At 45.7% G+C, this 25,916-nt stretch overlaps 6 protein-coding genes across 6 annotated transcripts; 2 read left to right on the top strand and 4 right to left on the bottom strand.

Moving 5' to 3' along the window:
• Nucleotides 1-785: 785 nt before the first annotated feature.
• Nucleotides 786-3,979, bottom strand: AO090010000244 (uncharacterized protein; the record flags this gene model as incomplete). Its single annotated transcript, XM_023233749.1, is given in 6 exon segments — nucleotides 786-839; nucleotides 893-1,436; nucleotides 1,447-1,600; nucleotides 1,646-3,561; nucleotides 3,603-3,821; nucleotides 3,888-3,979. 6 exon segments carry the CDS (start codon nucleotides 3,977-3,979, stop codon nucleotides 786-788), a joined length of 2,979 nt encoding a protein of 992 aa, XP_023094095.1.
• A 4,121-nt stretch (nucleotides 3,980-8,100) lies between these two features.
• AO090010000245 (uncharacterized protein) lies at nucleotides 8,101-8,615 on the bottom strand (the record flags this gene model as incomplete). Its single annotated transcript, XM_023233748.1, has 2 exons — nucleotides 8,101-8,104; nucleotides 8,311-8,615. The coding sequence occupies 2 exons, from the start codon at nucleotides 8,613-8,615 to the stop codon at nucleotides 8,101-8,103; spliced, it is 309 nt and encodes a 102-aa protein (XP_023094096.1).
• Nucleotides 8,616-10,062: 1,447 nt separating this feature from the next.
• AO090010000246 (uncharacterized protein) lies at nucleotides 10,063-10,505 on the bottom strand (the record flags this gene model as incomplete). Its single annotated transcript, XM_023233747.1, has 2 exons — nucleotides 10,063-10,118; nucleotides 10,205-10,505. 2 exons carry the CDS (start codon nucleotides 10,503-10,505, stop codon nucleotides 10,063-10,065), a joined length of 357 nt encoding a protein of 118 aa, XP_023094097.1.
• A 5,090-nt stretch (nucleotides 10,506-15,595) lies between these two features.
• Nucleotides 15,596-17,146, bottom strand: AO090010000247 (uncharacterized protein; the record flags this gene model as incomplete). Its single annotated transcript, XM_023233746.1, has 2 exons — nucleotides 15,596-16,776; nucleotides 16,828-17,146. 2 exons carry the CDS (start codon nucleotides 17,144-17,146, stop codon nucleotides 15,596-15,598), a joined length of 1,500 nt encoding a protein of 499 aa, XP_023094098.1.
• A 2,559-nt stretch (nucleotides 17,147-19,705) lies between these two features.
• On the top strand, nucleotides 19,706-20,495 carry AO090010000248 (uncharacterized protein; the record flags this gene model as incomplete). The annotated part of the gene is made up of 2 exons (XM_023233745.1): nucleotides 19,706-20,328; nucleotides 20,411-20,495. 2 exons carry the CDS (start codon nucleotides 19,706-19,708, stop codon nucleotides 20,493-20,495), a joined length of 708 nt encoding a protein of 235 aa, XP_023094099.1.
• A 4,131-nt stretch (nucleotides 20,496-24,626) lies between these two features.
• Nucleotides 24,627-25,783, top strand: AO090010000249 (uncharacterized protein; the record flags this gene model as incomplete). The annotated part of the gene is made up of 2 exons (XM_023233744.1): nucleotides 24,627-25,587; nucleotides 25,713-25,783. 2 exons carry the CDS (start codon nucleotides 24,627-24,629, stop codon nucleotides 25,781-25,783), a joined length of 1,032 nt encoding a protein of 343 aa, XP_023094100.1.
• Between the last annotated feature and the right edge of the window lie 133 nt (nucleotides 25,784-25,916).

Genomic DNA, 25,916 nt, shown 5'->3' with positions numbered 1-25,916 from the left:
GGTATCGATCAGTATCTGCGCGTTTGATCCTTGCGGCCCTTGCTAGCTACCCGTTGGGGCCTATTTTGTTGCTTCTCGTCTGAAATAACACGCTGCGCTCACTCGGTGTCATACCGCTGTAGATTATCCGGTCCTTGCTTCGGATCGTCGGTTTTAGGTCGTGTGGCTCCTTGCCGGGAGCCTTGGGCCCCTGCCTTGCCAGTTATCTTCCCATTCGTCTAAATTTGGTTCGAATCCACCGGTCTGCCGTAGATTGTTGGGGTGCCAGGTCCAGCCCTGGGATCCCCTTCGCGCGCGGACCGTCACTTGTGCCGAGTGCAGGGCGCCACCCCGTTGCCCATTCAGCCATTTCATCTGCGAGTTCGTTTCCCGGAACCCCTACGTGAGCCGGAATCCACTAGAAGGTCGTTGGCCACCCTTGTTGGCGCCTTTCCCCAAGAAGGCATGCGATTTGTTTGATTAGATGTTGACCAGACCCCTATTTAGGGTTTCAGAGCATATTCAGGGAACTTTCATTATCTATGTATACTTCCACCGGACCCTGAGATTATGGGTCTTCTGTGGCCATTCGAAGTGCCAGGACAAGCCCTGCCAGTTCTGCGACCGGAACCGTGGCGTGTCGGCCTGGCCCTAAGTACGGCTGTCAGTAGGTTCTTGGGTCCAGACAAAATGCGCGGCCCCGGTCTCGCCGTGGTGTCCTGAGCCGTCAGTGTAGACTTTTGGCACCACAGGATAGGCGATACAGTGGATGCCGTGGCGTGTTAGCGCTTCTGTTTTCCATTTTGCTATCTCCACATGGGGTAGTTTCCACCACGGGGCACGATAAATGCGGTTGTGATCTCCATCCGCAAGGCGTCGATGTCAGCCCGTAGGTGGAGCTCTCTTTGGCCACCTCCAGCGCGGAATGTAGAGCTTGGTTCTGGCTGAAAGCGCGCTGCCTAAGGATTCGTTGGTATGCGGGGGTTGCGGCAATTCTGGTCAGCGCGGTCAGGCGGTTTCTTCGGAGCCGTTGGGTTATGGGTAGTAGGTGGAGCTCTGCGTCGAATGCGTCCCTGCTGACGACCTTGAAGCCGCCTGAGATGCTGTGTCCGGCCCGTCGTTGAATAGCGACCAGTGATCGCAGCTGCCTGTCGTGCATCCCTTTCTTCTTGGGGGCCCCTGGGTGCTGCCAAACGGAAGCCCCGTAGAGTGCCACGGGTGTTACGCACGCGTTGTATACCTGCCGCTTGTCCTCCAGGGACGGACCCCATTTCGAACGTCCCAACAATGTGATTGCCCGTAGCCCCTGACTGCATTTGGTATCGATCTGCTGTAGATGTGTCTGAAAGTCGAACTGTCTGTCTAGCACTACTCCAAGGCGTGTGTCCGTGACCACGGTTCGCAGGTATTGAGAAAGGCCTTCCGTAGAGTTCAGCAGTTTTCCGCCGGTGCCGGGCCTACTGCGACCATTGTAGCGTCGTCAATGTATCCGATGTTTTCGTTTCTTCATCTGCGTTAATCATATCCGCGTGGTAGAACAGGTAGAGAATCGGGGACACCGGCGATCTTCGGGGGATTCCGGTGTCAATCATCGATTCTGGACAGGAGACCTCTGGAAGTTCTAGTGTCGTGTAGCGCTCCTGAGAAATGAGGCCATCCAATTAACGATTACGGATGGGATTCGTCGTTTGCGGAGGTTGTGCAGGAGCTGTTGGTGTGAGACGTTGTCGAAGGCTCCTAAATTGTCTAGGAGCAGTGCTGACGCGGTTAGGCCTCGTTTCCATGCTCTGCTGATGATTTCCATCACTGTGAAGTGCTGTCTCGGTGCCCTGTCCCTTCCGTCCGCGAAAGTGATTGTCTGGGAGAAGTTTATATTCTTCTGCGAAGTACGATAGCCGTAGGGCCATAATCCCTTCGAGCACCTTAGCGATTGTGTTTAGGAGCGCGATAGGCCGGTATGATTTCGGTTTCGAGTAGCCGTCTCTGCCCGGTTTGCGCAGGGCAACGGTACGTGCTTTCCGGAAGTGTGTCGGGCAATGGACTTGCCGCAGCGATTCGTTGTAGATTTCTGTCAGAATCAGTGCGACCAGGTCCGCCGTGACTTGGAGGAACCGGTCGGTGATATCGTCTGGGCAAGGGTCTTTGTCCTCCCGTGGTCTGTTGATCGACTGTAGCATTTCGCTCTGGGTAATGCCGGGATTCTGCAGCGGTTCCGGGTATTTGTAGTTCCTGATATCGTCGAGGTTTACGGGTGGTGGTGGCGGGAAGAACATCTGGGACAGCAGTTTCGCTTTTGCCTGTGCCGTAAACTCGAGCCCGCTCGGTCCCTGCAGAGGTGGTGCGTACGCCCCGGTAAGACGCGTAGCGTTCCTGGTGGACCGGAGTCGGGCGGGGGCGGGGGCGGAGCTGGGGACGCGTCGGTCGGCCCCGTCCCCTCCCCTTGCCCCTTGTGGACATTTCGTCTGGTGTGTTTTACGCTGGTCAGTGGTCTTCAATTGCCGGTCAGTCCCAATGCCGACATACGACCTGCATGTTCGGCTTTCCGCCTGGGGGTCCAGCCTGCTCGGATTTCGCCATTGTTCAGGCGTTGGCTGGGGTATTTCTCTCGGGCCTGTGGTTTTTCGGCGTTTGATTGGTTCCTCCTGGAGGCGCGTTGATCGTCGTTTCTTCGGGCTGCTAAACGGGGAAATGGGCGTTTGCTGTTCGGGTCGTGTGTCCGTGTCCAAGGCCGAGCATTGCTGGACCTCCTCTCGGTCTGGGATCTCTAAGTTGGCATCTCTGTCTAACTCCGAGTTCTTCGGGGCTGACGGCGCATCTGTGTCCGATCGCCCGGACGGATTGGATTCTTCGGACTGCTCGGAGCTGTCGGCTTGGGAGATCGTCCCTGACGGTTCTCTCTGGTCTGATTCCGGCTCGGTGCTTTCTGAGTGGTCCGAGGTGGCCGAGTTGACCAGGCAGACCTCGTGGGCGTAGGTGATCGCTCGTCGACGCAGATTTCGCTGTGCGCCTTCCGGCAGTGGCGTTGGTGTGGTTGTGAGACTGGTCTCCACCACCTTCTTGGCTTTCTTCCGCGTCTCCGCGCTGGATTCGGCGGGTTCGGGTTCGGGTTCCTCCGGCTGCTCAGAGTCCCCGCTGGGATTGGATGTCAGCGGCGGAGGTCCAATAGGCAGGGACGTCACCGGCCGCGCTGGTTCGGGAAAGTATTTCGGCTTGTGCTTTCTGGTATAGTCGGCTTCGGCAGCCGCTTGGAGTCGTGTCGGGCACATCTTTTCGTAGGCAAGATTAGGGCCTTTGCAGGTGGCGCATGTAAAACGATCGGGGGTTACCTTGGTTTGGGGACAGTCACCTTTCCGGTGTTGTTCACCGCAGTACAGGCGTCGAATGGAGAAGGTGCAGCCGCGCTGGACGTGTCCATAACGTTGGCATTGCAAGCACTGCGTCAGACGTCCACTGGGATCGAACAACTCGGTCCGTAGGGTTTGACTCCGCAGGTAGAATAAACCTCGCAGCAGTCGGTTGGCGTCCTCGGCGCGGTGGAGGCTGACCATCAGGGACCCTTTCCACTTCTTTCCCACGGCGTTGCTCCCCGCCCAATCCACGTGTAGGATGTACGCGTCCGGCACCTTGGCGTCATTGCCTTTATAATGGCCTCTCCGGCCTCGCTGTTTTCCGGACTCTGCTTGGAGAACCAGTCTCGCGGAACCCCGTGGAACAGGATTGTGAATAGGTTGCTAACGACCTGGACGCGTTTGTGGTGCGGGAGGAGCCACGTCCACGCCTTCCGGTGTCGGGCCAGCCGGTCATAATCCTTTGGGCTGTCGGTGTAGAAGTCGATCTCTCCGCTGGGATGGATCTGTGCGGCCCGGACCAGTATCCCCTTCAGCGCAGTCTTGTCGATCGCGGCTTACATAGTCTGGCACAGAGGGGCGGGCGCCCAGCAGCGGTACGGCGGTGTCATAGAAACCACCGGTCCGGATCCGATGGGAGTCCCACTACTCATGCTCAGCGGTGGGGATGTCCTCGGTCGGGGCACTGTCTGAAGGGGGCGCGGCCGGCAGTTGGATCTGTCCCTCGGAGGCCCCCGCTGGGGGTTCTTGTCTGCTGGAGGAGCCCGTGGATATATTGGATATAAGCGCGGGTCGGTTTATCGCCATATTCTCGTGTTGGATTCGGCCAAGCAGGTCGTCCACGACCCCATCACCTCGTCCAGATACTGGGCGGTGGCGCGGCATTTGGAGGTCTCCTGAGCGAAGGCACCCACGCGTCGGCAGTGCTCGCGAACGAGGAATACGGCTTCGGAAATGTGCATCGTCGTGACTGGCGGTGCCGGCCACTTGGGGGGCATCCTGACTTACATCGGGTAGGTCCCTAGGAGAGTGTCAGCAAGAGGGGATGTCCACAAGTGGTGAGTTCCAGGAATTGTGTCATAAGGTTGATACCCACAGGCTCTGGGACGGAGTTGAGCAGCGGTGGCATGCGTTCGGGGATCCCCGATGTAGTGGACCGGTAGTGATCGCTGAAGGTTCATCAGTCTGACCACAATATATATTTTGGCGACCACCATGTCAGAGGACTCAGGGGCTCCGTCCCGCGGCGCTCGTCTCGACGTCTTGAGGGAGTAGAGCGGAAGACGTCAAGGTGAGCGTTAGGGAGGTTGAAGACCGATACAGGTGACATATTTGCGAACAATACTTGGCTCACGAGTAAGCGACAGTCTACAGTGACTGCCATGGGGCTTTCCTGGGCCTGAGAAAAGTCATGTGGCCTGGTAGGACACCAGGGGCCTCGCCTGTCTGCACTAAAACCAGTGAGTGAGGCAACGGATAGCCTGTTTGTAAAAGCACTCTCATTCAAGCTAAAGGACGAAGTGATAATTGAAAACAATTTGATGAGTTGCATAATACCGCTTATAGCATGTAACTCGTCCGTATATGATCAGAGATATCTAAAAACCAGTCTTTCTATAGAGTGTTAACCCATTGTCTCGCCGAGAGTCGTACACTAGAGAGCCTTTATCGCGTCTTGCCTTCTCCCTAGATACAGTGGAGCCCATAATGACCCTTCGTCCTTTGTGTATACTAACCTGTCACTTGTCTGTTAGGCCTAGGTAATTTGTAATATGTTAATAAAATTCGGCCTGAAAAGTATTTTGCGTAAAGAAGATAAGCCGCATTGTGAATGACAGCCTGTCAGCGCGTGATTCCAGTTCCCAGGGTGATAGTATTACTTGTTAAACACAAAGGAAGCTAGTTACCCTCGGCCTATTTTAAGAGGGATATAACTGGTTTCTCTTGCCTCCGCTCCTTCGGTGCTAAATACGATAATGTAATAATGAGTGCATAGAGTCAATGTTCAACAATATAGTTCAACGCAACCTCACACTCGATGCAATATATTCCGAAACAAATACTTGTTTCGTGCTCAACGGATGTATGAACTGTTTACCAACCTAATATGACTCAATATATATTGGTGTTATATTGGTAAATCAGACAAAATATGTTTAGTGTAGTACGCTGTTGACTCTCAAAGTTCGGGGCCGGAATGAATAAGAAGCAAAACAGTGAGCTCCTGCGTCCTCCATTGGGCTTTGATATCAGAACTGATAAGTTTCGACCCAGGCCTAACAAAGCACTATATATCAGATGGTGATGTCTGATAATCGCACTTGTATGTTGAGATAATCACATTTATGTATATTATATCTTCCTAACGACACACAGTATTTCTAGATGAAAATGCCACTGTTAGGTTTGATTGGGCATGCATTACAAGAAAGGCGGAAAAGGTCATGGACTGAAAAAAAAAGCTCCGATGCAAAGATAGTCATAGGAGATCAGAGCATACCTGTTCACAGCACAATCCTCGCCGCAGAGAGTCCATATCTAGCGGGAAAATTTCGGGACAGCCTTCGGGGGGACAAAAGCCGTGATTTACATGTGGAAGATACAGACCTGCAGACAGTGTGTTGGATTCTGCATCTCATTTACTTTGGAGAGTCAAGTATGAAGACATAATGAAAGGTTTATTGTTCATGCTAACGATTACCAGCAGGTTACCATTTACCGCGCCAAAAACAGGCTTCGGCAGTTACACTAGCAAAAAAATGGCACCTTTCCCAAGGGTTGCAGAGTTTGCTTGAGAGGGCTATCCATGGAGAGATATAAAACCTTAGCAAGGAGGTTACACGCCAACGAAGGTAGCAGAATGGCAGCACTTCATCTAACATATTAGTCTACGGACATTCCCAAAATCCGATTTTGACCCACATGCACGTGATGTTTACCTCTGCGGTCCTACTACGCAGACAATAATTCCTGTATATTATCGAACCAACGGGTCTAGCTTAGCCATAGCGAAGCCCGATAGGGGAAATGGAATTTATGCATCACCTTTTGCTTAAAAGATTTATATATCCACACAATCAAGCCACTAAGACGGCCTCATTTTGCTTCATACCTAGCTGGATTTGGTTTAACCCACGCACCAAGGAACGGTCAACTAAAGCGAAATGATTTGAGGTAGTGGTGTTTAATTCATTTCCAATTCGCCTCTTTAATTACACTAAAGCTGGCATCCTTGTCCTTCATTTCCAAACCATACGATATCCTACGGAATCAGTAATCGACTACAAGGCCTAAGCCCCTCGACAAGAGGTATGGGTCACATAGCGTACGCAACCGGAAATTCCACCAGATATTAGAAAGGCTGCTACCTACCTTTTCTAAGCTTCATATTTAGTGCAGCTCGCACCATCGACGTTTTGTTCCATTGAATCATTTCTGTCGACCTTTCAATCGCAAATCACAGACTAAAATCCATCAGCTTGAGATATGGAGTTTGAATATCTGAGGCCCGTATATGTCTATCCTCGCCTGAGTGACGTGAATGAACTAGAAGAAGATCCGAGAGAGTTGAGTGGATGGCTATTTGAAACGAATCGCGAGGGGGAAGGCATACGTATTGTGCTACACAACCAAAATCCGTTAAGTGGGGATGAAGTTACCGACGCGGACCCTTTTATCGAGTTGGCAGACTTGCTTCTCCAGTACGAAATGGAGCTGAAAGACAGAAGGAAAATGATATAGTTACCTAAAGAAATTTGGTAAGTTTTGTTACCTTCCGAGGATGGGCGAATAGCAGGGGATAACACGTCCGACAGCAGTTGTACCGACGAGAGTAGACAGGCGGCTCAGCCGTACTATGAAACACCCGGTGATCATGCTCGTCAGCAGCCTGAACCCCGCGAATTGCATGGCATCAATGGCTCACATCATGGAAGAGCTCAAATCTTCAGTCCGAGTTGTATTTCAGATCAGATCGAAAACTGCCAAGTGGCGATAAATCGAGGGGATGCCAAGGAAGCAGCATCCATATTACTTGCCATAGACGGCCACAGCCTCTTGAAGGCGCACCAAAAAAGCTTTTCCGAATTGGTAGGTATTCAGAAGCAAAGCGGTGGATGACTACTGAAACTGATGCCATTAATGTCTGGGAGAAATCCAAGGAATGGTGTCTAGATTTGGGTCAGTATACCTTGGAGGCGCTTGATCAAGGTACTTACTTAGCCTTTGACTCTAAGGAGAGTCTGTACGACTGGTTGCATAAAGTAGTAGCACATATTGTCGATATATCCGAGTCCCTAAGGTACCTTGGCTATGTTGATTGCGAACAACGAATCTCGCAGGACGAAATAATATCCTGTATGTGAAGAGATGAGACAATTGCAATGACTAGCTAATTAGTGACATAGGCTATGAACAGTGCTTTGAAGTGTTGAAGATGGGTACCACCTCCATAGGCGGCCCTATGAAGGAGCCGGAACTCACGTAATTCTACCAAAAGGAACCCAAGACTATCCATAAAACAAGAGAAATTGCATGTATAAAGCGATGGAAGTCACCTCGACGGGGAAAGGCGAATCCGCCAATTTTGGCTTCCCTGCTGTGAAAATGGAGTCGAAGGCTAGGCTTTTTCACCTGACAGATAAATGTATTTCTTTCAACCACGCTCTTCCCGTAGGCACAGCCCTCTGGCTTTGTCCCTTTAGAATGTTACAATACTTCTACTTCGGTCAATGATACAGCATACACAAGAAAGCTAAGCTGGATTGTATTGACGCTATCTATCTCGGATTTTAGTCATGCAGTCAGAGCAAGCAATAGTGACGTATTCAGGATCTTCATAGAGCAGGTGCTGGAATAAATCATCAAATGAGACTCCTTCTGTAGATTTTCCATTGATGTAACCCATATTCTCGTATCTCCAGAGCACACTAAATCTATGAAATTGCCAGGCCGACTAAATCAACTTTCACATCATTGGACTTACGCCCATGAAGCGGAACAACATGTGTGTCCTGGATACCAGAGACGAGGTTTCACATCTTCGATACTATGACAAGAAGCAATGACTTCAAATTCAATGGTTTTTAGGATAAGCTTTGGGTGTTTCCGGGTCCAATTCAATATATCTTCTGTGAAGGTCGCATAAATACAATCATCAAGTTCGTTACGGGCATCGTATGCGACGAAGGCAATGATCCAATGTGCTTCGCTGTCGGTTACCCCAAGGTCAGCCTTGACGGAAATACCGGGTAAGCGAGGCATATCGGACGTTACTATGGACATAACCATATCGTCGGGTGAATCTATATCACCCCATCACATTAGATTCGAGGAGTAGACTAAGAAAGAAAAGCCACACAGTAAAATGTAAGAAATTAGGAAGGAAGTATAATCCATCAATTGTCGTTATGTTCAAATTTCGATATCCAACACAAGCAGAAACCAAATCGCCAGAATCTACTTACTGTTAATAACTGTACCGGTTCCCTGGCTCCTACAGACGGTGACAATAGTAGCGCTGTATTAATTGATATTGCTGGAGATATCAGGTAATGTTGACCCTATATATCTTTCCCCCCATATTGAGTCATTTTTGAGAGGCTAGCCATAAATATTCGCTGGATATGCAGATATACATTTCTCCACATGTGATAGGAGGTGAGAGATGAAGATATAGATACTGAAGTCCAAAAGGAGATGCAATTTACTTCCAGATTCTAGTATCGGAGTTGTTCGTACCCGGGCCTATAGTGGTCGTTAATAATATACAGTCATAGGACGCTCAAACCCCGCAACAAACAATTCCAGACCTAGCCGACGAGAGTACGTATGCCCCCAGGAGCGTTGCCGCTTTATTACAATAAAATGATTGCTGGCTTAGCACTTGATCCTTAGTCACTGGAAATCACTAATTATTCAAAGATATTATACCTCACCTGTCATATGGACACTACATAGAAAGGTATGGTTCCTTAGGCATAGGTAGATCGTAGGCGGTAAACCCAAGTATTTAAATATGTTCTGCTTATAATGCTGTAGCTGTAACATATGTGCATTGCTACCAGTTAATGCTCGCCATTCCATGTCTGCCACTGTTGGCCACAACCTGAGAGCCTTGAATGTGAGGCATCAATCATGATTCCCGAAGCGATTACCGTACCTTATTCTTCCTCTTTTGTCTCGGAATCTTCCCTGAATACGACTTGAAGCCTGGCATATAACATCGGTGAACATTAGATGGATTTGCCTTCTGGCTTTTTAGCTGGTTCGAAAAGAAGTTATTCTCCTCAGCCAATTGATGACTGGACGCGGTTCCCTGTTGCTCCAATGAATAAAGTTGCTTTGCCCGAGGGCTTTCATTCAAAATACGTTCTGCCAAATCCTGCGGGAGTTGCGACTGGCAGCTAAGGCTATTTTGGCGTTCACCCCGTCGATTAACATTGGTGTCCAGAAGTTTGTTGCCTTCAGAGTCGTCTGGTAGTGGCTGCATTTCATGGGACTTAGCATTTGACAACTCCGCAGCCGCTAGAAAGCTTTTGCTCGGCTTATCCACTGCTGTGACTCGCAACACTGAACGGAGTATATCACGTCGTTTACGTAACTCGTGCAGCAGCGTTCCAAATCTCTCACGGGCTATAATATCATTAGATGCTGAGCTACAGAATATCACATGGTCATATGAGTCATACCTTGTGAAAGCTCGTCATACCAATGCAGTGCAGCAGCAAAAGTCTGATCAGTAGTATCCAGTTCCTTTTGCACATCTTCCAATATTGGCCATGGCTCGAGGAACTGTTGAAGAATTCCGCATCGGATCATTTGGTGAGTATATTCGGGCAGTTTGACTGTGTGTCCCCAAACAGAGTAGCGATACACACCACCACCTTCTTCTTCAAACTGATCAGGTTCCAGGTGGCGTAAGAGGTAGGCCCACCTCACATGCTTGGTCCGTCCTTCACTGTCATGGATGGAAATGGGATGATCTGGAGAGTTGAGAAGATTGTTGAGTCTCTCTTCCATGTAGTTGATAAATAGCCTCTCTCCCAAATACTGTGCAAGGCTCTCTCCTCTTCTCAGTACGGTGAGATAGTCATTGCAAAGCCCAACATTTGATAGCAAAGCCTTTGGTGCATGAAGCCGTTTCAAGCAGAGTCCCTTTTGGCGGCTCAGGAAGTCCATCTCGATGCGTCTTGATAACTGGTTGAATCGGGCCTTGCTCTAAGAGTAAACGCCAAACCGTCTGCAAGAATTGGTGACAATGCGGATAGTGACTGGTTGCTGTGAGTAATAAAGCTACATTATTAAAGCTTAGGACCTCAGAAACTAGGTAAGGTTTCAACATACCACAAGTTTTGCAGGAAGAAATTTGTAGCAACAAGGAACACTTGGAGCAGTTCAACTATTATAGACTATAACATGAGGGATCTGAACTCGTCCAATTATAGTAGTTCTTCCGGAATTAACAGTCGGGCCTATTGTCCTAAATGCGGCTCTCCCGTGAAATACTAGGCTCCGTCCAAAATCGTTACTATGAGCGTGGCCGCTACGCTTGAGACCAAATCTGATATTGAGTCCGATAGTTTAGGCAGTAAAGCAACAAACTGTGTGGGCATATTGATTGATTTACAATGTAAAGCGTTAAATGAGTAGTTCAAGTCAAGCTGAACAGCAAACCAAAGACTCACATATAGGACGTTAGATATTTTGTACGATGTGTTTATCATGTAGGAGAACCCCACGTACTGTATGATGTTCAATTAGTTGGTCGTCAAACACAATGAACATATTTTAGGTATCCACAACGAAGGATCTTACGAGATCAAAGTTCGCTTCCTTTGTCACTTGTATTGTGTTTGGTATCCTCGACAACTCTTTTGCTGCCTACATTATGTCATGACATCGTTTACATCTTGCGGAGGACCTTCCCAAATCGAGGCGTTAGAGTTCAACATGGAATAATACTTGGCCCAACAGTGGACGTTGAGGTTTACATTACCCCCTCAGTTTATCTATAAGCTCTGATATCTACTGGCAGGTTGTGTTGGTCGGTATCCCTGTTCAACTGGGAATCATGGCTGTTGGTCCAACGTATGATACCCCCTAGCCAAGAAGAATATTCAAACTCAGAGTGTTTGAGATTACAATTTCAATATACTTCACTACGGCAATATAATTGTGCTCAAAGTATCGAGAATCTCACCCCAATAAGGAGTTGAAGTGGTAAACAAACGGTGGCCCTCTGATTTCAGGGAAAATCGACAGCACCCGCATTTTTCAGAGCCCAAGTGAAATTGCTCACAACCTAGGGATTCCGTATGATCTGTGCAGAATACCTGGGTACCATAGATAGGGAGAAGTGGGACTTGCAAGTCATGAAGTACGACTAGCTTGGCCCTGACCTCTGGGAAGGAGCAAACGATAGTGACACCAATTTTCCATAGTCGCAACATAAGAAATCTATACTTCCTTAACTCCACTTCTGCTCAGTCTACTTGAGCTCGTGCTATACATTATACTATATAGTATACGGCTTTTACGGACCTTCTTACAAGTTTCAGTCAGAATTCAATCACACGTGGCATGAAGAAGGTTATCCGAAATGGAAATATTGCGATCTATTTCTTATCCCAACAGGGAGAAGCTATGGCGAACCTTACAAGGTGCAGATGCATGTATCGTTATGAAGGATTGGGAAATCCCAGTCCATACCATAATTTTGGAATCAGAGAGCTCATATTTCCAAGAACGCTTTCGGCGATGCTTCCAAATTACGGGTCAGCTTCGTTACGAGCTGGAATACGGAGACATCAGCACTATCTGGAAGTTACTGGAACTTATTTACCTGGGCACATACTCAGACAAGCGCTGCCCGTTTTCAGACTTTTCAGGCAAGACACATAAAGCATACGTTGAAACATAAAGTATTGATTATGATTACAGGAGGGATCAATGAACTTTCAGTACATGCGTCTATGTATAGCCTTGCCAGACTCTGGAAGCTATCCTCACCCTTGCAGGATGTGATCTTGTCCAAGTACGAAGGCGCCGTAAAGAAGGGCTGGGAAGCAAAAGAATTCCTTAATTCGATCAACTTGCTTTTCAGTGCACCAATGATCAGTGAAGTATATTTCCCTCAGGATCAACCCCAATGCGATACGGCGAGATTCGAGATGAACGAGGATAATATAATTCAACTGGTGATAGGACAGATTGAAGACCATCGAATGGTGTTTCAAGGGAATGTGTTCCTCCGGTTGTGTCAATCTCTTCAAGACGCACCGATTCTTCTGCGATCCATCGTGCGGCGTTGGTTGTCAGTAGCAAGGGCCGATAGTTGGTCCATATCAGATGATTCCAGATGGTAGCATCTTGTCGGTTCATACCTGGACGATATGGAAACAGGTAGACATTCCAAAGGCCTTTATCGATTGAAACATATAATTCTCTATGCGTGCTAATGTGTTAGCATCTCTGTATATATTGGCCAATCACTCAAAATATTAATTTATATGCGGCATCTTCGATAGTGCCTATGACATGTTAGGATAGTAGATAGCAATGTATGTAGTCTCCTTATACGTGTATTCCCATCAAGTGTTCATAAAAATCGAAATTAGGGACCAAATTCTAGCAATTCACTCTAAACTTATGCTTTTATGTGGTATACAGGTGTGAAAATCAGACCGTCCACCTTTACAGGTCTACACCCTTTAACTGGCCTCTCTATGCAAGGCTTTGCCTCTCCATGGCGAGTTGCTTTGGCCACGACACATTACGAGTAGCTTAGCTATAGAAGAGCTGTTATCAGCGGCCTTAGTGCATTTTCTCTGTTCACATATTGATTGAGAAAGATCCCCCACATACTGATGGCCTTCTGCGTGTGATCATGCTATTATTGAGCATGACATCAATTGCATGGCCTGAATACTCCTTGTAGTCAATTAAATTAAGTCTATTAAAGCTACGATGTACATACAAAGATCTATAATGCGAGGTGCGGCTGAGATGCTATAAGATGAAAGCTACCAAGGACCACAGTTTGTGATAGACCTTGCCGCTACAGTGAACACATTAGGATGTGAAAGATATTCCAGCAAAGTGACCACTGTCTATCCAACGTGTAGTGCACACTTCAGTATGTCTGAATAGTTTTAGCTTAAACAAAATTGACGGATGACACATTACAAAGAATACTAAAGTGTAATACTTTTCATGAACAATATTGTTGCGCAATGAAATGATTGTTCAAACGACCAACCGATATTTATTCCTCTCCAAATTTCAATCCACATGTTGTTCAATATAGACTCGTTATTAATTCATATGCTGGTATGCGAAGGTGCCACTATCTATACTCTATCTATATGTCTATTTACAATGAACTATTATTTTGCTAACGATCGTAGAGCCAGTCCAGGCCTGTGGTGGCCGGTGCCTGGTGCTCTATTCCCCAGCCCCTGTGGCTCGCGTCTTGGAAAGACTATTCTGCGGCCATCTTTCAGCCTCCATACCTAATTATAGTCAACTCCCCCAGCATATCTGAAATGTTGTTGAGTGCTTTTCCAATTTTGCGTCATAGCTCTTGGGCGCAGCCAGTTCAGTCGCGGACAATCTATTGATACATGGACAACCATCTCCACCATCTCCACCATTTCCACCGCTCCACCGCTCCACATTCACATTCCTCATCGCCCTAGAAGCGATGCTGCTCGTCATATGTTGCAAGCCACTAGTAGCCGCTTCGAACTTGGCTGAGCAGATCAACTGGAACAGTTATAGTCGGAACTGGCGAAATGCAAACACTCTGAAGCCCACAGTGGAGATAAACTAGTATATATATAGTTAGCTATCTTGTAACCTCGGCACAATTATAACATTTGCATGGTTGAGGCCTCCGATGTAGTAGTCTATTATAGTTTAGCGCAATTACAGTTAAGACCATCATTGAAAGAGTGTGGATGACACCAGTTGGACTCAAGCTGTAGCAAGACTGAACTTGGTAGTTCTTAAGACGTTTGAAAATTCCTTCTGAGATGACCTCGAAATTACTAAAAGCCTGGCCTTTATAGATTTGAATAATCTTACAATGCAAGTCTCCAGCTGAATAATTTATTAATTCATTGAACCTTCCGAAGACCTGCCCGACTGTTACCAGAAAGCATGTCCCACGTCGCAAAAGACAGCACACCTATTGATGTGCCATACCGCCGCCTTACTAGTCTGATGACTGGTGCTGAAGCACTCTCCGATCTTATATTTGAGCCTCTAGAACCCCACGATGCGACTCCATCTTACGTTAAAGCAAAAGTTAGAGTGCCTTATGACAGTCGAGTCTCAGAGGATTTGCTCGTCTTGAATATTCTGCTATACAAGATAATATCCCGGCTTAGTGAAAGCAGGCTGCTCCGCAATATGAACATATACTACCATTGCGACACGATTAGTCTAAGTCCTGGGGCCCTATTGCTTTTGACCAGCCATCGGATCAAAGATGGTTGGCTACAAGCAGACGTATCCTCCGCGGAGGGCTCATTACTTGCTAGTGCATCTGCAATTTGCACTGGCATCTCGTCTATAGAACGACATGACAGATCCTTGGCCTCACCGATAGTGTTCCCTCAGCACTTCAGGACTCTGAGAGAAAGGGATTAAATATATTAGACATGCTCCAATACAGAATGGGCTCTGGTTTAGGGTTGAATACTATAGGTTTAAAGACTACTACACGCTCGACTGTATACAAATGAGCTATTCAAGCTTGCTTTTAATTTCTATACACACTGTATCAATGAGCCCTTCATTTTAAGCTATACCCTTCTCACCATCAGCCCTGTACGGTTATTTCATCTACCGTTTACTTTCCAGGTCAAGGTTTGCAATTTCAAGTGCACCTCTCTACGAAGAGTTGACGGGACAATGGAATGAAGAAGCGAAACAGGCAGAAGGACATGTCGGTCTGCTAACTTAAGAGACGGGCGGGCGTAATCCAGAAACTAATTTTGGAGATATGCAAGGCATAAAAAGGTAGGAGATTCAAAACACTGAAGCGGAAGCACCATGGAATATACGATAGTGCGGGCATTTCCCACCACTTGTCACCCTCCCAGGCCGCTATTGGGAATAAGGACACATGCATTAGATCGCATTGGACAACAAGGGCTTGTCATTGTTGAAGACTTGAGACTAGACATAATATCTATACTTAAATAGAAGGTTTCGTAAGTTTCTCGGCCGTTTGAACTTCGTGACTTGTAAGCTGTTGGAACGGTTTACTCCTCCTCCTCCTCCTCCTCCTCCTCCTCCTCCTCTTCCTCCTCCTCCTTGGGCTTAGCACCTGCATCTTTCGTGGTGGTCTTGCCTTTCAATAAACCGAGAATTAGCTGCAAATATTCCCCATGCTCATTGAGGGTATTCGTCACACCTTGGACATTACCCTCAATCTGTCGAAAGCGAGCGTCTGTTCGTACCCTTTCTTTATCTAACATGCCCACCACGGTTTGCATTATATGCTGATTGTAAATAGGCTCACCTTCTCCACCCATTACAGAACGCCCATTTGGTACACTTTTTGCGATACCTTCTTCTTCATATATTTCCTCTTTAACATCTCTCCACATAACTGGGGCGCCTCTGAGTCTCTCCCTATCGTCGCCCATATCATAATATGCACGGTTCTTTTCCTTCCATTCTTTCGGAGTCCACTTGGAAGGCAATGGCAATCCATCTGTTTTACACGTCCATATAAATATCTTGTTCAAGGTTGAAACGTCTTCTAGCTTCTCCAAATTAGAGAGAGGGACGATTTGCGGCCCGTCTTCCTTCTCAAACTCAACGCAGCATTTAAGCACAGGAGTGCGCCTGGCCTTATTCTGGTCTCTTTGTGCACCTTCCATATATGCACACCAGTGGAACACAGTCACTCGTCCGGAGGTTTTTGTTGAGTAGACCTTCCGCTGAGTTCCAACCGTTAATATCATTTTCTTTTTGCTGGAGTTGCCTGTTTTCCATATTTCCAATAAGTCTGCTACCTTTGCTGCGGAGACAATCTCCCGGTAAAAGACCCTTTTCTCCTCATTGTACTTTTCTACGCCAAAGTTACATTGACGGCCATCGACCGCGTACTTGCTGTTAGACTCACGCGCTGTTGTTTCTTGCCACAATAACCGGAACCGACCCTTTTTGGGACAGCTATAGCCATTGCGTCTCCAAAGGCCTTTGGCTGACCCATTATCGAAGAGGTAGTTAATTTTGGTACCTGACTCGTCTTCGGATTCGTCTTCGGATTCGTCTTCGAGTTCATCTCCGGGCTTGTCTCCGGGCTTGTCTCCGGGCTTGTCTCCGGGCTTGTCTCCGGGCTTGTCTTTTGGCAAGACTCCTTCGGTACCTGATTCGGTGATCTTTTGATCATACTCGAGCTCCATATCATGGGTAGTCGCGCACTCTTGCAGCTCTATTCATAGTTAGTAATAGATCTTCAAGCATAATCAATAACTTGTCCCACTTTCTAATGCTCTATGAGCCTCATCCCCTTTTTCCTGGGCTCGATATTGGAAACCGTCAACCAGAAGCTGTAGGTTACCCTTCAAATTCTCCGGTTCTTTTGAAATCTCTGATGCATCGAGGATTTTATCGTTTGATTCTTCCAAGATACGACTTATCTGTGCGTCGATTACGCTTTGTAAATGCTTTTCATGCTGATCATCGAGCACTCTTCCCTCTTCAACGTATTTTTTAGGTAAGGTATATGATTTATTATTATGTTTGAGCATCTGAGCCTGCACATATCTGATGTATAAAGTAGTGGGGTCTTTGGCCACCATTTCGCAGATCACTGGGTGCTGGGTATGTTTCTTTGCTTCTATATGTCCTAGTTAATATCGTTCGTAGTTCCATGATTCAGTGGACTTGTCGGGCTATAAATAGTTTCATAATCCACACCAAAACTTCACTTGAGTATTATTCAGTGGGCTTCAAGGTATTTTGGGCCCCGCCATATGGCTTAAGACTGTGAAAGCTACATATTTGATGGAAACTACACAAGTTCAAGTACATGAGCTTGTAACCATAGGGCCATGTTGTTTGTCAGTACATTCCTAACCACAGACGTTGGGCTCAATAATTGTCCAAACGATAGATTCTAGTCAGACCTTAAAAAAAAAGCTTTTCATTATTAGTAGCCGAAGGTGGCAGTTACAGCTAGTCTACTATTATTCGATATGCACCAGCTACAATAATCCATATATTCAGAGAGAATAGCAACTTCCTCGGCAGTGGATCACAGGCATTCAGAAATCCACCCTACAAACTAGGGCAACAGAATATAGAGAAACTTTTTAAACAGCCTCAAAAATTAAAGGGGCGTAGTATTACCCACCCTCCCCAATGGCCTACATAAGCGTGACCATTGGCCTGACTTTTTAGTCCACGTCGCATACAAGATATGAGGGGGTTTTATTAAGTGCATGGTTATTGCCTATATCATGGAATAACAATGTACCTATGCATTCCGCTTGTTTCGTATCCTAAGGGCACTGGTGGTGGTGTACTCCCTGGCGCTCTGTTCTGCGGTCCTCATTACACGCATGTTTGGTGCTTGCTGGATGCTTTACAGAATTCAGGACAACGATAATATCACTCTCCTAGGCAGAGTGATTTAGATTGCCTTTTTAACTTTTGCTGTCTGTTTCTTCCCCGCTGAACACAGTTGAAGATCCACTCTACGGTACTAGGAGCCATAGAAAACCCTGCGCCGAGAGTAAGCTTAGGAGCATTTGCATTGGCTCCGCAATTAGCTGTACATCATACTACTGTAAATACTTGGCAAATACAAGGATGCCGACGTGCATACAAGCTATTTAAGGTATGTAGCTTTTTTGTTGGGCCGGGTTGGGGTGGGACAATAAAAGTGAAAGAGAAAAAGGTATGTATTGTATCAGTATGTATACATGAGAGATGCCAAACCACTGCACAAGCATTATTGATACTCAACCACACCCTAACTATGCAGACAGGCTCTTTCCTATACCATACGGATGGCCGCTGAGTTGATTATATGAAGCTGGACATCATTTGCCATTATCTTGTAGCATTCCGAGATGGGATAATAAAATACCCATGCTTGTCGTCTCCATCCAAGTTTTACTGCTGATACATCTGTATCGTTGGCTAACTGATAGATATAGTGTAGTTGTTCCTCTTCAGTAAGCAGCCCTTCGATCTCGCTGCATTCTTCACATAATGTATATATCCTGATTCGACGTTTAGCGGGTAGGAAAAGGCGGAGAGTATAAATAATCGTTACTTCAAGTGCTGCACCGGGGCCATGGAACCAAAACTCTGATTTCCATTTGCGATAACCGCTGGATTTGCAGCAGAGACAGCTCCACGAGACGTTCCCAATCATAGTATCTAGTGGACTAGCAGTACGATATGATTTGTATTGAAGGGAGCTTGTGAAGATATTGTTTCGTCGCCGTTCCAAGCTGAAAAAAAAATTCAATTCTTGTATCATCTATTTATGGTGCTGTTTCCAGGTGGAATTTGTTCGAATGAATAAATAGTCAGAAACAGACGCCATATATCAGGATATCAGACAGAATTAGACGAGTAATAGACATTAGTCCAGATTAATACTGGACTTGCCTCCGATTCTAGTCATTAACATATCTAGTCTTCTATCCTAACTCTTAATTATTCATTGCACAACCTTCACTCCCTTTAATGAGGGGCTCTCAAGACAGTGGGCTAAGCAATAGTGCAATTGTACTGCAGAAGAGGATTCATCTCATCATAACTATTGCAGAGGTTGATGGTAGTCACGGGCATTATTATTATTGTATGCACTAATGGGTAGTGTATCCGGCGAAAAATCATACGAAATGGTCTTGTTGGACATCACTTACCTGTGTTAATTAATTAGTGCACTGTAAACTAATTATAGGTTCAGATGACTGAAACTGAACAACCCTAATGTTCAGTAGGAGTGATTGCCCACGTGGCTGACATTTCTCATCGAAACGCATTGACTGACGAATGATAATTCAATTCTCTTTCTAGGGGACAGTTCATGGGGCCCGTCAGGATAACATCAAGTATCAAAAAACTCTTGGAGCACCTCGTTGTGTCGTATCCTCCTCTGGTTACTAGTGATAAATGAAACGGTTCATAAACATCTAATCACATTCCTCCCGCTAAATCCCGTACCTTTTATAAGACAGTCACCGTCCTCTTTGAAAAAGCTACACATTTCCGTTGTAAGTTCCTTCTTTGAGAAGATACTCGAATCTTTTACTAACTCTACTTGGTCAGAATTGTTACTTTCCATTCTCTGAAGCCTATGCTTTGTCGAATCACCAGGCCTTTGGACATATGAAAAAGTCATGGAAGAAAACGTCATACTGGAGGACCAAGAAACAGTCAAACATCTTGAAGTTTTATCTGGCTGTCGCGAGGTCTCTGTTTCTCCACCACTGACATCGGCTGAAAACACAATCCACTCAAGTCTTGGAAAGACTTACTCCCATTCTAAATGCTCTTGTGGTGAATGCATAGCAGGATTCTTAAGTCCTCGAATGCGCGTGTTTTTGGAATGGCATGCAAACCGGTGGTGGTGCTTCCTCCGAGATAATATCGAGGAAGGGGAAGCCTGGACTCGGTTAAATGCAGAGAATTTGATATTCGCATCTCGTGGGCTGCAACAGGAGCTGGCCCAGCGTAGAGCCATGAGGGAAGGTTTTGCCGGTATCTCCGGGTTCATCGCAGCATGTTTGAGCTGCAACACTATTCCTACTGAAGAAAATGTTAAGAAGGCTATATACACAGAGGAGTTCCCACAGATTTGCCTGGATTATATTTCGAGAGGTGGAACAATTTCGCCTGTTGCTTCTATAATATTCAAAGAAGCATCAAGCGAGAACAATTGGCTGGATTATGATTTATTCCAGACTGAATACGAGGAAACTATGATGCAGCTCCCTGCATGCCGAAATGATGGCGAGTTTACGTTAGTTCAGCATAGGTGTGGCTACAGTGTATATTGAACAACGCAATCTTTCTTCCGTCATTATAGTTCTACATATCTGCAGATTTCTTTTCGACATCGCTTTCCACAATATGCTCTACAATGTCATTCCCAAACCTAGATGCTGCTCCAACCTAAAACATAAATAATTATGCGCAATTATACGAGTTACGTAAATTAAGGGCGCAACTAATGTCGTAACTTTCATCTAATTAAGTTAACGGCTATTGTATAAGTTTTGCATGATTTTTTGATGGTTTAACGTGGCTTAGTAGCTAGGGCTTGACAATAATACTAGAGAGCATATTGCCGGAACTGATCTTAGAAATCATCTAAGAGCGTTTAACGAATGAATGGACAGGGCGCCCGATCGCTTTTTATGATCCAGGTTCAAATTGATTAGAGCGTTTCCAGAAAACCGCATTGCGGGGCGATTCCATTTGGCACTGGGATAGTGTATGGATGGCACTGTTTTGTTTATCCCCATTGATATTGTTGACATAACATTATTATTAAATAAGTTGATTAGAATGCTCCCTGTCACAGTGATCAACAAGAAATACTCTGTTGTATAGTACTGTATCTCCTAATAGAGAAGTTGCGGGCTTGGGCTAAAGAAAGGGGTAAGGGGAAGGAAAGAAAATGTAAAAGAGAGAAGGCTTTCCAAACGGAAGAAAAATAATAGATCATAGAATAGTTTCATATTCGCTTCACCAACAAAGTTGAAAACACATCCGCTGAGCTTTATACGTACCCGGTATACTGAAAAAATGTGAGCTATGTTGAACGTCAACAAGACCTGCACAAAACGTCGATACAATATTCCATCAACACAGGCCACGAGAGAGTTGCACTTGATAACGAATCATAACACTATCAGGTGAGGTTACTCTCTTAAATGACCTTACTTCTACTTATGATGGTAGTTCTTTAGCCGACGCAAATGCCTATGGGATGTATGATAAATCCTGGTGCTTAAAATTGAGGAAGGGGTACCTATCTACAGACAAATTTTGATGTCTGCAGCATATATGTAGGGTACGTAAAGTCATATGCGCATCCTAGGGCCCCATGCTCAACCGCAATGCTAGCGCGCTTTTACGGATAACGCGAGACATTCATCTTTCATATTTTACGCTTAACAGTCAGTATGTTAGAGCGTCTACCGCCGTCAGTCTTAAAGAGGATAATTGCCATGGTAACTAACTCACCACAGTCCTGCTATTGTACTTAGTTAACTTGCATTATAGCTCGATCAGCAGGAAATAAGGGCACTTTCGGCTGTTTCTCGAGGATTATATGATATAACAGCGCCCGTCTTGTTCGAATGCTTGCATATCCCAATAGCACCAGAAAATGCTCTCTTACTTATTAAGAGCTTTTTCCAGTGTTATTCTCGATTGGGCCGGGCACGCTCCCTGAGCTTGGTAAGGGATCTTCGATTTATAATTGATGTACGTGAAAGGATCGGTCACCGAATCGCAAGCACTCCAATCCGAACAGATGGATGCTTTCCCAAGAGCTTTGGCCTCGCAGCCAGACTCATTTTAGAACAACTAGCGCCTAGAAAGTTAACTGCCTTCATGTACGTCACATCTCCTTTATAAATCTCTATTCAAAGTTCTTACTTTACAGGTGGGAGTTCCCTTGGCTTCCAGGGGAAATATTGGGGTACAGCGGATACCTTCCAGAGCTGCAACCACAACTCACCTCGATTACGCTTTCCACTATCTCCCCGAATCAAAGAGAGTTCAAATCCCTTGGTCTTCCATGTGAGCAAAATGTAGACGGGCTTCTAAGGTTACGTTATCTGAAGTCTCTATCCTGGGATGGAATCCATAGCGAAAGACAGATCAGGATACTTCGAAGATGCCTGCGGCAAAATTCAGAGCTTGAAGCCTTACATTTGAGTTTTTCCAAGGAAGTACGGGTTGATATTCTGCACTTAATTCCCGCAATGGATACAAAGCTGTTCCAAAACCTGTGTGTATTATCACTCAAGAATGTCTTCTTCTCTTGGTCAATCTCTATTCCTCCGCTGCTTGCCTTGCCTTGCCTGGACACACTAGCTTTGCTAGATTGCGTGGGCACCTCTTCCCTTTCCAGTTACCTATTGAAATGGAGCCCAACAGCATTATGCATGATTTGATATGTGCTAGTAGGTGTGGTACATAACTTACATGCGAGCTTTAATGGGTGCAAAAGTGACTCCGACAAATCGTCTTCGCTGCCAGCTTAAAGGGCCGCATTATTGGCCAACGAAACAATTAAACAAGTCTCAAAACTACCATGCTATTCGGTCACATGGGATACAAAAGCTATCTGGTTATGTAGCGGGAAGCAAATATATGCCGACGAGAGATGGGTATAAGGAAGGATTTGACTGTCAGAGACAGTTCCGAACCCATCGAAACTGATAATCTGCATGGCACTCATTTCAATCATCAGTTTCTCCAACAAAAATAATCCATCGTAGCAATAAGGTTCAACACATTGTAATCTCAGATCATATTGAATGCCTTATTGTTTCTTTCTAGCTACGGATTAATGTACTACTTAGGCTCCTCGAGATTTTAGGGCCCCCTTTTTGCGAGACAGTCACCTAAAAGACTTTCAAACATTATCAGAATGCTGCATAGCAACACCCCTCACATTAATGATCTTTTAATAATACTTCTGCTCTACAGTATTCTCTATTCTCTGTTTTCTTTTATTTCATTGCTTACACGTCACCGGCATTCGAACAAGGACATCTTCGGTTTATGGCAGGATTTCCAGCTGTAACAGTTTCCGTCAGGTACACTATTATTAGTGCAATTCTAAATTTGTTCTGATCCATCGCTTATTTTTCGCATCCAGGTGTAGTTCTTTCTTGCTAAAAACAAGGCCACCCCTGACTCTCACGCAGATGGCAGAGACTGAGATTGGCCTCATCCGCGAGATAGGGTGGCATCGGGCCAGGAATTCTTTGTATAGAAGATGTTATACTTTACTCAAGCAACTCCAGGACATTGTAGAGCAAGCTGTTGACGACTTTTTAAGGCAAAAGGGAGCAAATCCTGGGAGGGATGTTGCAGTGAGGCTTCAGCAAAAGCTGGAGGAATTGGCCCACTGTGAGAAAGAGGCACTTGAGGCTTGGAATGACCTTTTAAGAGATGTATAGAAGTTACAAAGTTACAGGAGAGCGATTAAGTGTATGAGTAGAGTGTTGTTATGCTAGTATTTCTTTACAAACCCTGAGGCAATAAAAACTGTCAGCACATTCCAATTTCGCTCGCTCACTCCTATTTTTGCAGGGCTTTTCACATTATACTTACTTTCCCTGTGAAGCCAGATACGTCCTCTTACTAACAATTTATTTCCGATATACAGCAAAGAGCTATGCATCCTCTGGAAGTGCTGTCTGAGTATGAGGAAGACAGGCCTACTAGTACTGTACTGGATATAAAGTCTTCTATAGTTCTAAATGATATAATAGAAAGATTAATCTAGAAACTTCCACATTGAATGTCGAAGACCGTTTTTAAATAACCCCAAAACTATTTGAAGGTATTGTTTACCCTAAGAGTTCGCAAAGACCCCTCCCTCCAAAATGCTTCATCCTTGATTATTACATTCGCAACGCGGATCCAGAATTGTTCAAGCGCCCATAAATAGAAAGCAGCGCCTGGTACGCACCTTATACAGTTGTATGGTTATTTTCTATACATTCTCTCAGTCATTGTAACTATGGTGACTACTCTTGTCCTCAAATTCCCGGTCTGTATGGCTTATTGAGCTGACTTGACACGATATGCTGATGACACACGCAGATCCCAAGATATAGTGCTTGCTCTTCGTCATCAGACAAGATTGAAGAGGTGAAGACCTTTGTCGTCCCGTTTCTATGTGCAATAACGGATCTTGCATAGGATAGGGCTTACTTTCCACTTTTCAGGTTGCCCAAAGACTGGCACATAGCGTTATGCAAGTAACTGAACTTAACGAGTCCCAGCAACGGAACTTAGTGGAAGTATTATGTGGTAGATATCAAGAACTTTTCTCAGGTACGTCTATCTCAGTAACCTCCCGCGTTAAGTCATACTTGTCATACATAGCTTAAATGTGATTACGAAACGCGCCATAGTGGTAGTTGACAATCAAGAATACCTCCTAAATTGAAGCTGACTGGTCCTTAAGTGCCATACATAGAGCCGACTGGAGTTTTACGAAATCTGGGTGCCAATGCTTATCCTCAACCCTATTTAGACGATAATCACATGCTCATCAACACAACGTCAATGCCTGCCTTGACACGAGAATTTCGTACTGAGCAGGATCCAGATATTAACTACAACCAAGATCTCCCAGTACAGAACAGCGTCTGCTTTGGAAATTATCCACTAAATCTAGACATGCCCACCAACAGAGCGCCAATGCCATCCTTAATACCAGAATTTCGTACTGAGTGGAATGACGGTATTGACTACAACCAAGATCTCCCCGTCCAAGATAATACCCCCTTCGGACATTGTCCACTAGATCTAGAGGTTGATCCGATCTTGGAATTCGTGAATCTGTCACCTCAGCCAGAGCCGACGATGGACATTCCTGGACACACACCTTCTGCCGAAATCAGTCACAGTCCATTACAGGATAGCCCACAGCGTAGCCCGTTCAAACCAGTTGAACAGTCCAGGGTCACTGCATCAGTCTCAACCCCTTCATCACCTCTAGAGAAGGCCAAAACTAAGGTGTCCAAGCGATATCACAAAGGCCTCGAGATCATGTATGAGAAAGGAATGGAAGAAACAGGCCAAACAAATCCAGATAAGATTGCTCACTCGATACATGCAAGTTATTCTATCATAAGGTCGGATCTGGAGATTTTCACGGAAAATATCTTGCATACGTGGCTTGAAAAGGGGCTTTGGCCACAAACTGCTCCCAGTGCAAGTGACGAGCTTTGGGATCAATGCACGATAGATATGATGCAACTGGAGATCGAACAAGACCCGGAAACAAAGGCTATTATGCGTCGAGTGGCCCAGATACGGATGTATTATTGGCATGAAGAAGAGAAGAAGAAGATTGAGAAGTCGCCAAATTTCGTTAAGGCAGACTCGGAAAAAAGCCTCCACGCCAGAGCATCTGATGCTTTCTTTCGGTATTATACTACTATATGGGACAAAACAGATGATAAATCCAGGAAAATTGCTCGTGAAAAATTCGATATAGAGATAGAGACGGGTAAAAAGTGGTGTGAGTTGGTACACTATCTCAGTGAAGGAGTTCTAGTCACGTGTGGTAAAAGGATGGATGCTGAAATGTGAGTAAATCTTATGAAGTAAAACGTGAGTGTACTGATCCTTGAAATACAGTAATAGTAAAGATTTCTCGTCCAGGGAAGTGCGCGTGCTTTCTAGCTTTATCCTCAATTGCTACCCGAGGGTTCTAGATTTATGTCGCTGTTTCGATACTGTAGTAAGCAAATTTATACAAAAGGGTGTGTTTAGAGAAGATGAACTTCGTGCCTGGAAAGGTGAAATAAGCTCGGAAGTGTTGAAAGATGGTCTAAATCTAATGAAAAG

Source organism: Aspergillus oryzae, chromosome 8, assembly GCF_000184455.2.
Source record: "Aspergillus oryzae RIB40 DNA, chromosome 8".
NCBI lineage: Eukaryota > Fungi > Ascomycota > Eurotiomycetes > Eurotiales > Aspergillaceae > Aspergillus > Aspergillus oryzae.
Note: the sequence above shows the minus strand (reverse complement) of the source record. Positions and strands in the feature narration are given on the sequence as shown.